The sequence below is a fragment of the Gorilla gorilla genome, chromosome 23 (assembly GCF_029281585.2).
Source record: "Gorilla gorilla gorilla isolate KB3781 chromosome 23, NHGRI_mGorGor1-v2.1_pri, whole genome shotgun sequence".
NCBI lineage: Eukaryota > Metazoa > Chordata > Mammalia > Primates > Hominidae > Gorilla > Gorilla gorilla.
This window is the reverse complement of record NC_086018.1, coordinates 47,927,398-47,942,788: the sequence shown is the minus strand read 5'-3', so window position 1 is coordinate 47,942,788 and position 15,391 is coordinate 47,927,398. Positions and strand designations below refer to the sequence as shown.

General features: G+C 47.6%; 2 protein-coding genes across 4 annotated transcripts in view; one reads left to right on the top strand and one right to left on the bottom strand.

The window, feature by feature from the left end:
• ALG12 (ALG12 alpha-1,6-mannosyltransferase) overlaps nucleotides 1-15,391 on the top strand; it is a 57,976-nt gene that overhangs the window by 21,131 nt on the left and 21,454 nt on the right. The gene's annotated exons all lie outside the window — the stretch shown is intronic.
• ZBED4 (zinc finger BED-type containing 4) overlaps nucleotides 8,388-15,391 on the bottom strand; it is a 34,181-nt gene continuing 27,177 nt past the window's right edge. Inside the window, exon 2 of the mRNA XM_031005560.3 lies at nucleotides 8,388-13,498. Coding sequence (XP_030861420.2) covers nucleotides 9,654-13,169 — 3,516 coding nt within the window. The 5' untranslated portion in view covers nucleotides 13,170-13,498 and the 3' untranslated portion in view covers nucleotides 8,388-9,653. The remainder of the gene's footprint in view (nucleotides 13,499-15,391) is intronic.

The following is a 15,391-nucleotide window of genomic DNA, read 5'->3' as shown; positions in this document are numbered from 1 at the left end:
AAAATATATACAAAAATTAGCCAGGCGTGGTGGCACGCACCTGTAATCCCAGCTACTGGGGAGGCTGAAGCAGGAGGATTGCTTGAACCCGGGAGGTGGAGGTTGCAGTGAGCTGAGATCATGCCATTGTACTCCAGCCTGGGCAACAAACCAAGACTTCATCTCAAAATAAATAAAAAATAATAAAAAAAATTAAGAGAACAAAGTACCAAGGTAAATGTTGACAGGAAAAGAGAAAAGATATTAAGACTTCACTGATGCTGTGAGACTGAGGGTGCTGTGGCGGTGAGACAGTGGGCTGGACCACGCCAGAGAGGAGCAGGGGACCAGGACCTGGGCCTGCGTGAGGGCTCACATGACCTTGGGACCATGGACATGGCAGAGGCTGGGGGCAGGTGGCCATGTGGCCTCTCCTCCCTCACCCACCTCCATAGGAGGATACTGGAGAGGTCCCCCAGGACCCACTCCAGCCAAACAAGGTCTGCTGGGATGCTTCTGGAAAAACCTTTATTTCCTGAAGAAAAAGAGCATCTCATGGGGAGAGATTTAGCCACAGACGTTCCTGAGCATGAGGATGACGCCTAGGTGAAAACTGAGGCCCAGGGCCCTGTTGTCAGCGCCCCAGAACTCTCATGCAAGAGACACGTGCATATTTAGAATTATTGAGCCACACCAGTGGGTTTCCTCTGGTCTGTTAACAGACTGTGCAGGAAGGTGCAGCAACAGTCACTGAAAGGCTGACATGGACATCAGGACCAGCTCACTGGGAAGAGATGGTGGGCGGAGACCCAGCAGGGACACGGGCCCTTCCCTGGGGCACAGTGCTGAGCAGAGGGGCTGCTCACAGGAGACCCAGCATTTGCCCTTCCCAGAACTCAAACAAGACTGCCAAGTGGACTGATGGCTGAGTGAATCTAATCTCATTTAACTGCAGCTGATCAAATATTAATCAAGACTCCTTTAGAGTGATTGGCCCTACTCCATTAAAATCCACTACATTTATAAGTAGAAGGCAATTCTTTAAATGTTTAAAGAAAACCTAGTATTTTGATTAGTAACCTCAATAAACTAAATGTTAATTGTAAAGCCGTTAAGTAAACATAAATGGTCTTCCCTCAAGGATACAAACTCTCCTTACAGCACCACTTTTTTTTTTTTTTTATTTTTGAGATGGAGTCTCACTCTGTCGTCCAGGCTGGAGTGCGATGGTGCGACCTCAGCTCACTGCAACCACTGCCTCCCAGATTCAAGTGATTCTCCTGCTTCAGCCTCCTGAGTAGCTGGGACCACAGGTGTGCACCACCACACCTGGCTAATTTTTGTATTTTTAGTAGAGCTGGGGTTTCACCACGTTGGCCAGGCTGGTCTCGAACTCCTGACCTCAGGTGATCCACCCACCTCGGCCTCCCAAAGTGCTGGGATCACAGGTGTGAGCCACCACACCTGGCCCACTTTTAAAATGAAGCAGAATAAAATTCCCTGTCACAAATCCAACCAAAATTACAAAATCCCTACAAAGGACCCGAACAAGAAACAACTAGAATGAAGCGAGTGGATGTTAGAGCAGGAGGATGGGAAGACTCACCCCTGCAAATGCCTCTGCCTCTCAACTCAGAAGCAACAATGAGAATTTTTATGGTGATAAAATACTGAATACAGCCACAGAGCCCTATAAAATAATGAAGTGGGTTTACTAACATAGAAAGACAGGCTGTAAAGCAATGTGTACAGCATGGTGTCACCTGGGGCTCAGAGCCTCCCCTCTCCCTCCATCAGCCTGTCTTGTCTGTGTCTGCCCCCAGCGGCAATGCTCCCGCCCCTCCTCCTCCTCCTGGGCTTCACTCCCACACGTGACTCCCTCCAACTCTCCCCTCCCTGCTTCAAGGGTGTCTCCCTCTCTCCTCACTCAGCTGTCCCCCAGGGCAGTGCCTTTGGGGTGGGTGGACGTGAGAGGCCTCTGGCCTCCACACACTGCCCACTGCTACCCTTGCTCAAGGCTGCTCAACCAGGGAGGAGACGGCCGTCAGCCAGGATGGTCACTGGGGCCAGAGGGAGTGGTCAGTCAGGACACATTCTGGAACAACACTCACTTTATTTGCTGCTGAGGCAAGTGTTCAGATCTCTCACTGTGATTATTTCTCCTCTTAGTTCTTTCTGTTCCAGTCACATTTTGGAGTTGTGTTCTTTGGTGCTTTTATGTTTAGCATTGTTGTGTCATCCCATTAACCTCACCACTTGGTCACTGAGCTGTCCCTCCATCTCTAATGAGTCCTCCTGCCTGAGGCCGTGCTGTCACATGTGAACAGCTGTAGCAGATGTGTGGGTGGTGCCCTGGCTTCTGGCCTCTCGCATTCACTCTGCATCCGTGGACTCGATATGTGAAGCCTGGAATGAACACAGCTGGGTTTTGTCTATCCAATCTAACACACTTAATTGGAGTTTGCATTCCACTTACATTTAATATGCTTGCTGACACATTTGGTTTAAAGCTACCATGTGCCTCTGTTTCCTATGTGTCCCATCTGGTTATTTTTCCTTTCTTACCTTCTTTGGGATTAGTGAAAGTAGTTATTAGTCCAGTTTCATCAACATGTTTATTGCTTTTAGCGGTTACCCTAGAGATCACGTCTGATGTCAGAATCTATTTTTTTTTTTGAGATGAAGTCTTGCTCTGTCACCCAGGCTAGAATGCAGTGGTGCCATCTCGGCTCACTGCAACCTCCGCCTCCTGGGTTCAAGCAATTCTTGTGCCTCAACCTCCCAAGTAGCTGGGATTACAGGCATGCGTCACCAGGCCCAGTTAATTTTTTGTTTTTTTAGTAAAGACGGGGTTTCATCATGTTGGCCAGGCTGGTCTCAAATTCCTGACCTCAGGTGATCCGCCTGCCTTGGCCTCCCAAAGTGCTGGGATTACAGGTGTGAGACACTGCACCTGGCCCAGAATCTACTTTAAATCCATACTTTCACCCCTTGCAGGATGGTGCAATCCTTTATTTCCCTCCCACCTTTTGTCCTTACTGTCCATGTATCTTAAGTCTACCTGTATTTTGAACTCTAAGAGATCGTTTTAGGCAGTCTATTATTTATTTAGCTTTCCCATTTCTGCTCCTTTCAGGAGTATTCCTTGTTCCTTCCCACATCAAGTGTCCACCTGGAGAATTCCTTCCAGGATATATTTTAGGGCTGGTTGGCTGGTGACAAATTTCTGCAATTTTTTGTTTTGTCCAAAAACTTAAGTTCATCCTCACTTTTGAGGAATCTTCTCACTGGGTATATAAATCTAGATTGGTAATTATTTCCTTTCAGCATTTAAAAAAAGCCACTCCACCATTCCAACTATTTGTTTTAGAGAGTCAGCTGCTAGCTTTATTGCTCCTCTGAAGGTAAAAGTGTCTCTCCTCCCTCCCTCTGCTTAAGATTGTCTCTTTCTCTTTGGGTTTCAGCACTTTGCCATGATGTGCCTAGGTGCAGGTTGTTATTTTCAATTTATCCTCATTGGGGTTCAAAGATATTGACACCTATGGCTGATGTCCCAACAGTTCTGGAAAGTCCTCAGCTGTGATCTCATCCAAATGGCGCTCCACCCCTTCTCTCTCCTCTTCTGGGACTCCCGTCAGCTGTGTGCTAGTCTTTTCCCTTGCACTGTGTCTCTCTGGCACTTTTCATCTCCCTGTACTTCAATATGAATGTTTTCTACTGGCTTGTCTTCCAATTCAGTAATCCTTTCATCCATAAGCCTAATTTGGTACTAACTACATCTAGGGAATTCTTCATTCATCGTTGTGTTTTTCAGCATTAGCACGTTTACAGATTCTCTCTGGTGGCATTCTCCACCTTCTCATCCATATTATTGAATGTATAAATCATAAAGTCCGTGTCTGAAAACTCCAGTATTTGGATCACGTGTGAGACTATTTCTATTGTCTTATGATTCTCTTACTTTTCAGTCACTTAGTACTTTTTTTCAGTGTGTCTCATAATTTTTTTATGAGAGTCAAACTGTTTATCTGTAAAGTTATAGGAGCTCTGATGTTTTCATTGAAAGAAAATTTAGTTTTCCTCTGGCAGAAAGGTGAGGCAGATCGCCCTGATGCAATCAAGGCTGAGATGGCTCAAGCCATGTCCAGACTTGGTGAGGGTTGGTCCCTCTCCAGTTTGCCCTTCAGGGGTTTCACCTGGAAACCTCAGAGTTTTCTCAATGGCAGGCACTGAAGTCCCAAGTTTTGTCTCCCTTGCCCAAAGATGTCTCAGCTTTCCAGCCTTTTGCTGCTATATTTGGGTTTCCAAGCCTCTTGCCTCGAGCACAAGCAGCAACCAGGAATAGGCACCTGCTGCAGGGGAAGCTGCACACTGGGAATTGGGCCACTTCTCTGAGGCTCCTGGCATCCTGGCCAACATGACAGCTTGTGTGTTGCTGCCGGTCTCCCAGCCCAGTGACACCACGCCAGCTCTGGTTTCCACCTTCTGTCAGGCCTTAGGGCAGGACACCAGCAAATGGCCCAACAGGAAAAAAGGTTGTGAATACAGGACTCACCTTTATGCAAGTCTCATCTTACTAGGATTTTGTTTCCTCAAATCCTGGCTGTCTTAATTACTCTCTGATGTCTTCAAAAAGTTGTGTTTTTTTTGTTTTTTTTTGTTTTTTTTTTGAGACAGAGTCTTGCTCTGTCGCCCAGGCTGGAGTGCAGTGGCACAATCTTGGCTTACTGCAACCTCTGCCTCCTGGGTTCACGCCATTCTCCTGCCTCAGCCTCCAGAGTAGCTGGGAATACAGATGCCCGCCACCACACCCGGCTAATTTTTTGTATTTTTAGTAGAGACGGGGTTTCACTGTTTTAGCCAGGATGCAAAAAGCTCTTTTTAAAAATATATTTTATATGGCCTTGATAGTTCTTGGGAAAGGTTTGGTCTGATAGCAGTTACTGCCTCATAGAAGTGGAAGAGAAGGGAATTTTAGCTTTAAATGAAGTTCAATGTTTTATTATTGCAGGAGTGGTCTTCAAAAAGTTCATGGAAAATGCATATTATGACAAAACTATGCATGCATTTCAAAATTCTTTTGCTCCAAAATAAACTCATACTAACTTGTTATAACATGCCTGAATAGATCTAGTTTGAGGCAGTAAGAATCCGTTTGAAAAGGGCTCCTAGCAGAACATGAATTCTGCAAAAACTGAAGCAAAAACAAGCATCAAATCTATAGTGAACCTTGGGTGGAAGAATAGTGAAAATCACTGATCTTTACAAAAAGTGTATGAGGACAGTGCCCTAAAGAAGTCAGCAGTATACACATAGATACCTCGTTTTAAGAAGGATCAAGACAACGTTGGAGATGAAGACCACAGTGGCAGACCATCCACATCAATTTGCAAGGAAAATATTGATCTTGTTCATGCTCTGATTAAAGAGGACTGACGATTAACAGAACAATAGCCAAGACCATAGACATCTCAATTGGTTCAAAATTGAAGTTGAGCAAGCTTTCCACTCGATGGGTGCCAAAACTGTTGTGCCCAGATCAGCTGCAGACACGAGCAGAGCTTTCAATGGACATTTTAAACAAGTGGCATCAAGCCCCTGAAGCATTTCCTTGAATTATAACAGGAGACAGAACAGGGCTTTACCAGTACCATCCTGAAGACAAACCACAATCAAGGCAATGGCTACCAAGAGGTAGAAGTGGCCTAGTCAAGGCAAATGTGGACAAGTCAAAGTAAGGTCATGGCAACAGTTTCTTGGGATGCTCAATGCATTTTGCTTGTTGACTTTCTGGAGGGCCAAAGAACATTTTTTTTTTTTTTGAGATGGAGTCTCGCTCTGTCACCCAGGCTGGAGTGCAGTGGCACAATCTCAGCTAGCTGCAAGCTCTGCCTCCCAGGTTCATGCCATTCTCCTTCCTCAGCCTTCCGAGTAGCTGGAGTAGCTGGGACTAGAGGTGCCTGCCACCACGCCCAGCTAATTTTTTGTATTTTTAGTGGAGACGGGACGGGGTTTCACCATGTTAGCCAGGATGGTCTCGATTTCCTGACCTCGTGATCCGCCCACCTCGGCCTCCCAAAGTGCTGGGATTACAGGCGTGAGCCACCGCATCTGGCCACAATAACATCTTATTATGAGAGTGTTTTGAGAAAGTTAGCCGAAGCTTTAGCAAAAAAACACCTAGGAAAGCCTCACCAGTGTCTTTCCCCACGATGACAATGCTCCTGGCTCATTCTTCTCATCAAATAAGGGCAATTCTTCAAGAGTTTTGTTGGGAAATCATTAGGCATCCACCTTACAGTCCCGATTTTGCCCCTTCTGACTTTGTTTCCTCATTTTAAAAAATCTTTAAAAGCACTCATTTTTTCTTCCGTTAATAATGTTAAAAAGGCTGCATTGACATGGTTAAATTCCCAGAGCCCACAGTTCTTTAGGGGTGGACTAAATGGCTGGTGTCACAGCTTACAAAAGAATCTTGACCTTGATGGAGCTTACATTGAGAAATAAAAATGTTGTTTTGTTGTTGTCATTGTTGATGGTTTTAAGAGAGAGGATCTTGCTCTGTTGTCCAGGCTAGAGTGCAGTGGTGTGATCACAGCTCACTGCAACCTCAAACTCCTGGGCTCAAGTAATCCTCCTCCCTTTGCCTCCCAAGTAGCTGGGACTACAGGCATGCACTACCAAACCTGGCTAATTTCTTGAACTCCTGGCCTCAAGCAGTCCTCCCACCTCAGCCTCCCAAAGTACTGGGATTACAAACATAAGCCACTGTGCCCAGCCAAGAAATAAAGTTTTTATTTTTTTATCTTTTACTTCAATATTTCCACAAATTTTTTAAAGTCCCTTCGTATAATGACTGGTAATTTCATTCACTGAAGAGACAGTTCTGAGGCTCATACAAAGAGCTTTTTATTATCTGAGACAGACCTGAGAAATTAAGGAACCTGCCTAAAACATAATTTCCAGGCAGGGAAACAAACAGCTCGCAGCTGGGGTTCTGAACGGAGAGGCAAGGTGGGAATGGCTAAGAATCAACATATTTTCTAGTTGCACCCACAGTCCCCTCATTCAAGTAGTGAGAGTCGTGTGACTGTCCGCACTGGGCCTCTTGGCCATCTTCCTGCAGGACTGTCAGCAACTGGAGGGCACAGATGGTTTGACCATTGAGTGCCGGTTTCAACAAACGTCCACCAACCAAATGAAGGGAATGTACGAGATAAAATGACTCTCCTAGTGTCATTCAGGAAGGGCCATATTTTCTGTTGAGTAAAGCAAGCCCTCATTTTTTTCTGCAATCCCCTTTTATACACTGACTGTTACTCAGAACACTTCAACTAAAAATACAGCAGCATGAAGCTGAAAGCTTAAAAAAAAACAACAAAAAAAAACCCATAAAGGCAGGCTAGCTCAAGGGCCAGCAAACTTGCTATTCTGGAAAGGGCCAAACAGTGAGTATTTTCAGCCCTGTTTGTCCCTTTCAGTGGGCCTGTGGTCTCTGTCACAACTATTCAATTCTCCTGTTGCAGCCTGAAAGTAGCCAAGACAACATGTTAAAAAACAGCTGTGACTGTATTCCAAGAAAATTTCACTTAGAAAAATGGGCAGAGTGCCGGACTGGGTCTGTGGTTGCAGCTTGCCAATCGTGGACTAGACTATATGCTCTGTGAGACTAGAGACTGTGTCCACAGAAATCTCTGTTGCACTCCAGGAACTAGCCCAGGCCCTGGAAAAGGGAGGGCACTTCATCTCAGTTGAATGAATGAGTGGATACAATTCTGCTACAGTTAGTTGTGCTGGCTTGTTTTGGAGAGAAAAGCCACTGAAGCTCAATATCCCAAAATTCTAAGGATATTACCATTCCAAATACAATCTTAAGAAACACAGGACTGCAAGCTGGTCGTGAGCACAGCTAAGCAAGAACTGTGGTTCCCTCCTATCCTGTGCGCAACCCTTTCTACACCAGGATGACACTGGCCAGGGCTGCTGGCGAGGGAGAGATGGGTGGGCCATGGACCCCACCTCCTCTGCAGCCTCACGGGCACTGTCCCTGACCAGCACTCCTGGGCACTCTGGAAGCAGGCTGTTCTCACGGGAACAAGCGCACAGCTACCGGGTAAGAGGGCACCAGGAAGAGCGTGCACAGAGGCTGCGGCCAAGGCAATCCCTCAGGGCTGCCCACCGGCTCCTGCATTCTGGCACCACTTGAACACGAGACCTGGAAAGTCATCACCATGACCATGATCAGAACTGTTGTTGTAAGAATTACATCTCCACTTCCCCGGAGCCCTGTCTGGGGTTAAGGTGAAATTTCAAATGCTGCCCAAGTATGGGCTCTAGATAATGGACCACAAAGAATATGCCTGTTTTCTTATCCTAAAAATAAAAAGCCAGTGTCTGCCAGCACTAGAAAATTGCAAATAAAAAGTTTAATTTCAGAAACTGAGTTCACCATTTATAAATACACTAAAACATAGTCAATGCAAATTTAGATTAAGCGTAGGTACAGTATTTCAACAAAACAACAACTTTTCTAAAAGGTCGTAGGCAAATGAGTGATTTGTCTCACTCAGAATATTTAATTGGTTTAAAATGAGAAAATGAATCTTTTTTTCTCTGAAGACATCATTTTTAAAATCATCTGACAACTGATACTTCACTCTGATGTCCTTGGGATTCGAAAATATCCCAGTGATGGCCGCATCTTCCCTATCATAAAAAAATCTAAACACTAAGGCTATTCTTACAACTGGAGTATAACAAGCTTCTTCCCTGTTAATAAGCCATCTCTTCTAAAAAAATTTTACACAAATTTGATCAAACAAGGGGGTCAGTGCACACATTTTGAAAGACAGCTTCAGAGCGTGGAGATGCTGAAGCGGAGGCGTGGGGGTTTCAGCAGGGACCACCTGCCATCAGCGTGTCATTGAACACACTGGCGAAGTGATGAGCACAGTTACAAAGGGATCACATTTCAGAGGAGCTGATGATAAACAGCTGGGGTATCTCTGAGTTAACTGACCATGTAAAGCCTGAATGCAGAAACCTGAAATGGGAAAGTTCTCAAAATAAGCTCCATGAAACATCTAAGTTTCGTTTCCAAATGCCACGTCTCTGTTGTAGTAAACAGTTACCTTCCAGACTATTTTCTGTACTCCGCAGGACACTTTAGAACCTGCGGTTAAAAACTGCTCAGTCAGGATGGCTTGCCCTCCACCTCTTATTTACAGATGTCATTTGATAGCCACAAAAGCTATTCTGTTGCAATTAAAGCAATGCTTCACTAAAATACAGTACCTGATTTGTGGTTTGTACATAACTGAGTAAAAAGCCTACAGAATAAAATGGTTTACATCTTCTTTGTCATTCTAGTAAAACAAATTACTAACCCAAAACTTTAAAAAACTTTACAGTTATGAATTAAAATCTAGTCACCATATTTCATAGTTGACAGGACAAGCTATTTCTAGTGGACGTCTTAATAAAACACCCCGCGAAACTTGGCCTGAAGGAGAAGGGGTAAGGCACGTGGAGACACTGTGGTGAGCTGGAGAGCGGCCCTGAGAGTGCCTGGTCTGATGTCGTGCACAGCCCTGGGCGGAGCGGGTCACAGACCTGGTGCAGGCTGCTAACGCTGGGGCAGCCACGCCTCTGGCCTAGTGGTGCCGTCGTGAGTTTCAATACTGAAAGTATATTAAGGGAAGATTCACTTTCAAAAAGATAAGTTTTTCAAAATGTTCCATCATGAGCCTGGATTGGCCAAGGCTACCGTTCTCAGTGGGTGTGTTGAACAGCTTTTCTGAAGGGACGATGCTTGGGGGGCAGCCCAAAAATCTGACGGCCAGCGTGGACAGCCCCGGCCAGGACGCCTTCTTCAGGTTCCAGTAGGTGAGCGGGTCACAGCTGTGTTCAAGCACCTCCTCCTCCAGATACGCAAGCACCATGGCTTCCGGCAGCTTTTCTCTTGGGTCTTTCTTCTTCACCTTGGCCACAAGTGACCACAGGTTCTCCTCTGCGGCAGAGTCTTTCGGCGGGGAGCCAGCATCACACCTGTGGGAGGCAGCCACGTCCTCTGAGGTAGAATTCATGAGTTCGAGTTCCCTGATTAAATCCTGTTTGTACTGCTCCGCCTCCTCCTCTGTAAACAGGGAGGCCTTGTAGCGAGGATCCAGCAGCGTGGCAAAGACGTACCGCGGGTCGTGGAGGGTGGCAGACAGGCGGCTCACCATGGCCTCCTTCAGAGAGCGCAGCATGGTGTCGATGCCCATCGTCTCCTCGAAGAGCATCTCCACCTTCCTGTTGAGGATGTGTACCATGGGGATGACCTGGCTGAGGGTGGACATCTGCGTGCTCATCTCCCGGCTCGCAGCCTCGAAGGGCTTTAGCGCACGGCACACGGACTGCATGACCTCCCACTGGTCGCAGCTGATCAGCTCTCGGAAGTTACACTCGACGGACATCTCGTTAATGGCCCTTTTCTGCTCAATGAGCCGCTCGAGCATGTGGAAGGACGTGCTCCACTTGGATGGGACGTCCTGGATGAGGTGATGCTGAGGCAGTGCGTACTCCCTCTGCAGCTCGGCCAGTTTCTCCTTCGCCTTGGGCGACCGGTGCACCCGCTCGCAGATCTTCCGGGCGAGGCTCAGCAGGTTCTGCACCATCCGCTGGCTCTTAATGGCCTCGCTGACGATCAGGTTCACCGTATGGCTGAAGCACTGCACGCTCGAGTGCTCCCCCTCGCTCAGCGTCTTCCCGATGCTGGGGTTGTCGGTGACGGTGATGCCCACCTGAAGGCCGGTGGAGGTCACCCAGGCTTCCCACCAGCACTCCAGCTGCTTCTGAATGCTGTTGCCACTGTAGTCGCAGTCCACCTGCGACACGTCCAACAGCGCCGAGCAGTGGTGGTCGTCACAGCGCGGCCGGGCTGACGACTCGAAGGAAACCCAGTGAGCCGTGAGGGTCAGGTACTCACGGGTCTGGTTACTCATCCATATTCCAGACGTGAAGTGGATAACACCACTCTCAGCTTCCTTAAGGTGGGACATAATTATCTGCTTCACATTATCATACATACCTGGGATAGCTGTCCTGGAGAAGTAGGAAGGGGCGGGGAGGGAGTACTGAGGTTTCAAGTATTCAAGCAGCCTGTTAAAGCCAACATTGTCTACAAAAGAATATGGCTGGAGGTCAAGTGCAATCATTTCAGCTATGAGACTTGTGATTTTTTTGGCAACTGGGTGAGAATCGTAAAACTTCTCATTGGTGTCATCGAAAGAGGAAGCGCCTGATAATTCTGTGCCCCGCGGCACCCGGATGTCCGGAGAGGAGGGCCGAGCTGTCTCCGAGACCTCAGTTTTCAGCACGTTGCTATGGAACCGCTGTAAATGTCTCAGAAGACAGCTGGTACCCAAGTTAGTCGGCTTCTTCCCCCGGCTGATGGTCCGGCCACAGTGCAAGCACACGACTTTTGTGGAGTCTGCGGAGCAAATAGAAAAATGATTCCACAGCTTCGAGGTCTTTTTGCTATTAACAGGAAACATAACTTGATTGTTTTTTGTGACCACTGTTGGCAAGTCAGTCAATTTGGAAGAGGAACTTTCTGCAGAGGCCAAAGTGGCATACGGTGAGTTTGCCAGACTCGCACCCAGGAAGCCCTTCTGGCTCCCGACAACTTCTGGATGGCGCCGGTAGAGATGTCTCATCAGGCAGCTGGTGCCCACATCACCCTTCTTCCCCCGGCTGATGGCACAGCCGCAGTACCGACACTCGGCCTTGAGGCTGTCCATGGGGGCCAGGGAGAAGTGATGCCAGACCTCCGACTTCAGTCTCTTCATGACCTTTTTATTCTGCTGGAAGATGGCGCCAGATTCAAACAATCTAGGACTCAGCCCATCAGCCTGCTGCTTCTCGGGAGAGGACGCCGAGGCCTCCCCTACGTCGTCGGAAGATGAGAAGGCTGCCGCGTCTTCCATCAGCCCATCTCCAGGGTTCAAGTGAGACTGCAGGTCCTCAGTCAGCCTGTCAGGGGAGGAGGAGGCCGAAGGGGACTCTCTGACCGGCTTTACCGGTGATGAGGACACAGAGCTGAGCTCCCCCTCCGGCGGCAGCAAGGAAGGCAGCAGAGTGGGAGGGGTGGAGTACAGCGGCGGGATGCCTGTGCCCCCGTTCTCCTGCAACACGATGGCACGGTGCGCCCTCCACATGTGCCTGATGAGGCAGCTCGTGCCCAGGTCCTTCCCATTCTTCCCCCGGCTGAACTCGTTCATGCAGTGAATGCAGACAGCTTTGGAGTTGTCCAGTGGCGACAGGTAGAAGTGCTTCCAGACAGCGGACCTTCTCCTGGACCCGGAGGTGCTCTTTGGAAGTGGAAGGCTCTTCTCCGCTAAGTTCTCTGCAGGTTCATCGTAATGGAGAGCAGGGAGGTGGGGAGACGACCCCACCAGGGCTTCTTCTCTGCCGCACTTCTCCGAAACGGACATGTCAGAGGAGATTTCTTCAGAAGAAACTACAGACACAGACTCCTCTGTTATTCGATCGGGGGACGGGATCTTAGATGCCACTTTCTGGACAAGTTTGATGGGTGAGAGGATGGTGCTGAGGTCACCCGCGTCCGCAGGCTGCGGTGGAAGCAGGAGTGAGGGAGAGGGGAACGAGGACACGGCAGACACGCTGCCATTTTCCTGAATGAGCACGGTCGGGTGTGCGCGCCTCACGTGCCTCATGAGACAACTGGTACTCAAGTCTTTCTCGTTTTTGCCTCTGCTGAATTCCTTCACACAGTACATGCATATTGCTTTAGTGCTGTCTCGGGGAGAGATAAAAAAATGCTTCCAGGCTGGAGACTTCTTCCTGGAGCTCATGTTCCGGCTGGAAAGGAGGCTCTGGGTCACGGCCTCCATGGCCACATCGTATAGGGTGCTGCTGTACTGGGAGAACAGCGCGCCATAGTCATCCTCACTCTCTGCAGACAAGTACTTCCCCGGGGGCTTGCAGCTGCAACCCGTCCCACCGAGGCCCGCTCGCTCCCCACCGCTGTCCGTCTGCTTCATGTCCTCCTGCTCGCTTTTAAAGTCCATTCTTTCCAAACTATCAGGAGGAATTCCATCATCGTCTTCCTCTTCTATTTTAAACTTTATTTTATCAGAAACGAAATCACCGTCCTCTTTGGGACAAGTTTTCAAGTTATTCTCCATGACTGACCATAACTACTCCGGCTGTATCTTAGGTTCATAAAACACTGATCCAAATGCTCATTTGTGCCCCCGAATGTAGATTATCTTCACTTTTTCGTCATAATTCCATCTTTCAGGATGTTTCTAGAAATATGGCTAATCATAAATAGTACTGAAAAAAAGAATCTGTGACTCATGGTCTTAGAGCATAGATCACTGCTTTCCAAGAGTCCTGCTACTAAATACTCATGGTGTAGACAACGATGTGTGCAGCAGAGACGTGCTTCTGGTCCTGAGGACAGGATCTGCCTGATCATCTTGAGAGCATACACGTAACCCTTGTGCATTACCTATAAGAGATGAAATCAAATTAAGCATGGAACTAAATCACACATTTTAACCTCTACCATCATGGCTCCATCAGCCTAAATATGTATAGAAAAAAATTGTATAATGGAAAACTGGAATCGAAAAACTTGTTCTCTGACTTCCTGCAATCTGTTTACAGGATAATACCCCCAAATTGCAAAATAAGCAAAAAATAGAGACATGAAAAAAAATGCAAGTGGCCTATTAATGAAGGATTGGGGAGCATGAATTAAAACCTAGAATGGTATAAAGAGGTTGCCTCATCTAGAATTTATGCCCTCATCCTTCAAACAGTTCATGAGAGGTACTCACAGCTGCTATAATCAGCAAAGCTGAATTCCTTGAGATCTATTCATCCTACCTTGCTAGAAGACCTGATACATGAAATACGAATTTGAAAAACTCTAGCTAACGTATGAAATCATCAACCCAGACGAAAAGCTGAATAGGAAACGGACCATGGCGGCTCCTGCATCTGAGAATGGAAAGGCGTCCTGTGGGTGTAAACCGCTTCCAGCCCGTCCTCCTGTCACCCATTCAATGCCCCGTCCCCAAGTGACGCTGCGCCGTGCTGGAATGCAGCCAAGAGGAGACAGTCACGGGACCCGACAGCCAAGAACCCTGAGATTCCAGCTATGGTAAATGCTGGAAGTGAAGGAACATGGCGTTACAAAGACAGGAGAGAGCAGGGCAAGACGGAGAACAGGGGCGGGAGCTGTAAGGGTGTAACTGAGCTGAAGCTCGGAGGACGATGGAGTCATGTGGGGTAGGAGACGGAGCAGTTTACTAAGGAACTAAAACCAAGTAGCAACAAAAGCATGTTTTCAGTAATATGGCAGCATAAATATTCTATAATAAAACCAGACTCTAGAAAACCTCTAACAAACTTTTTTTGAAGAGACGGAGTTTTACTGTCACTTAGGCTGGAGTGCACTGGTGTGACCACAGCTCAGTGAAGCCTCGACTTCCCGGGTGTGAGCCCTCCTCCCGACTCAGCCTCCCAAAGTGCTGGAGTTACATGTGCGAGCCAATGCGCCCGCCACAAACTTACTTTTTAAAGTATTACTGGGCATGCCAGAAAGTGGGAGAACTCTTCAAGGGACACAGGGAGTGGCAAATGGGCAGGAGAGGTGCGCCATCCCTAGCCTGGTCAGCATGGGTCACCCCCACAGGGAGGAGCTGAACCCGACATTCCTCCACCATGCAGGAACCAAGAACTGAAGTCACCACATCATGTATTTTCTAAACCAGGGCATTTCTGAGAGTGAAAGGGAGCTATTAATAATACTGCTGGGGAAACAGGCTTAAGCCAAACCTATCTGTAGCAAAGCAAGATGTATGGTTGCCCTAAAAAGTGTTCCAAGGTTAATAAAAACTGCTAGCTCCCCCCAGAAATAAATGCAGGTTCTTTCTGAAAAGCATTCCCAATAAGTTCTACAAAGTACAGCCAGATCAAAAAGAAAAATAAAAAACACAGGCCAGGCGCGGTGGCTCATGCCTGTAACCCTAGTACTTGGGAGGCTGAGGTGGGAGGATCGCTTGAAACCACAAGTTTGAGATCAGCCTGGGCAAAAAAACAAGACCCTGTTCTCTACAAAACAAAAAACAAAACAAACAAACAAAAAATGCCGAGTATGGTGAGCCTGTAGTCCCAAGCTACTCAGGAACTCAGGAGGCTGAGATGGGAGATCACTTGAGGGCAGGAGTTTGAAGACTAGCCTGAATAATAGTGAAACTCTGTCTTTACAAACAAAATTAGCCAGGTGCGGTGGTGTGTGCCTGTATCCCAGCTGCTTGGAAGGCTGAGGAGACATGATGATTTGAACCCAAAAGTTTGAGGCTGTGGTGAGCTATGATTGTGCCACTGCACTCCA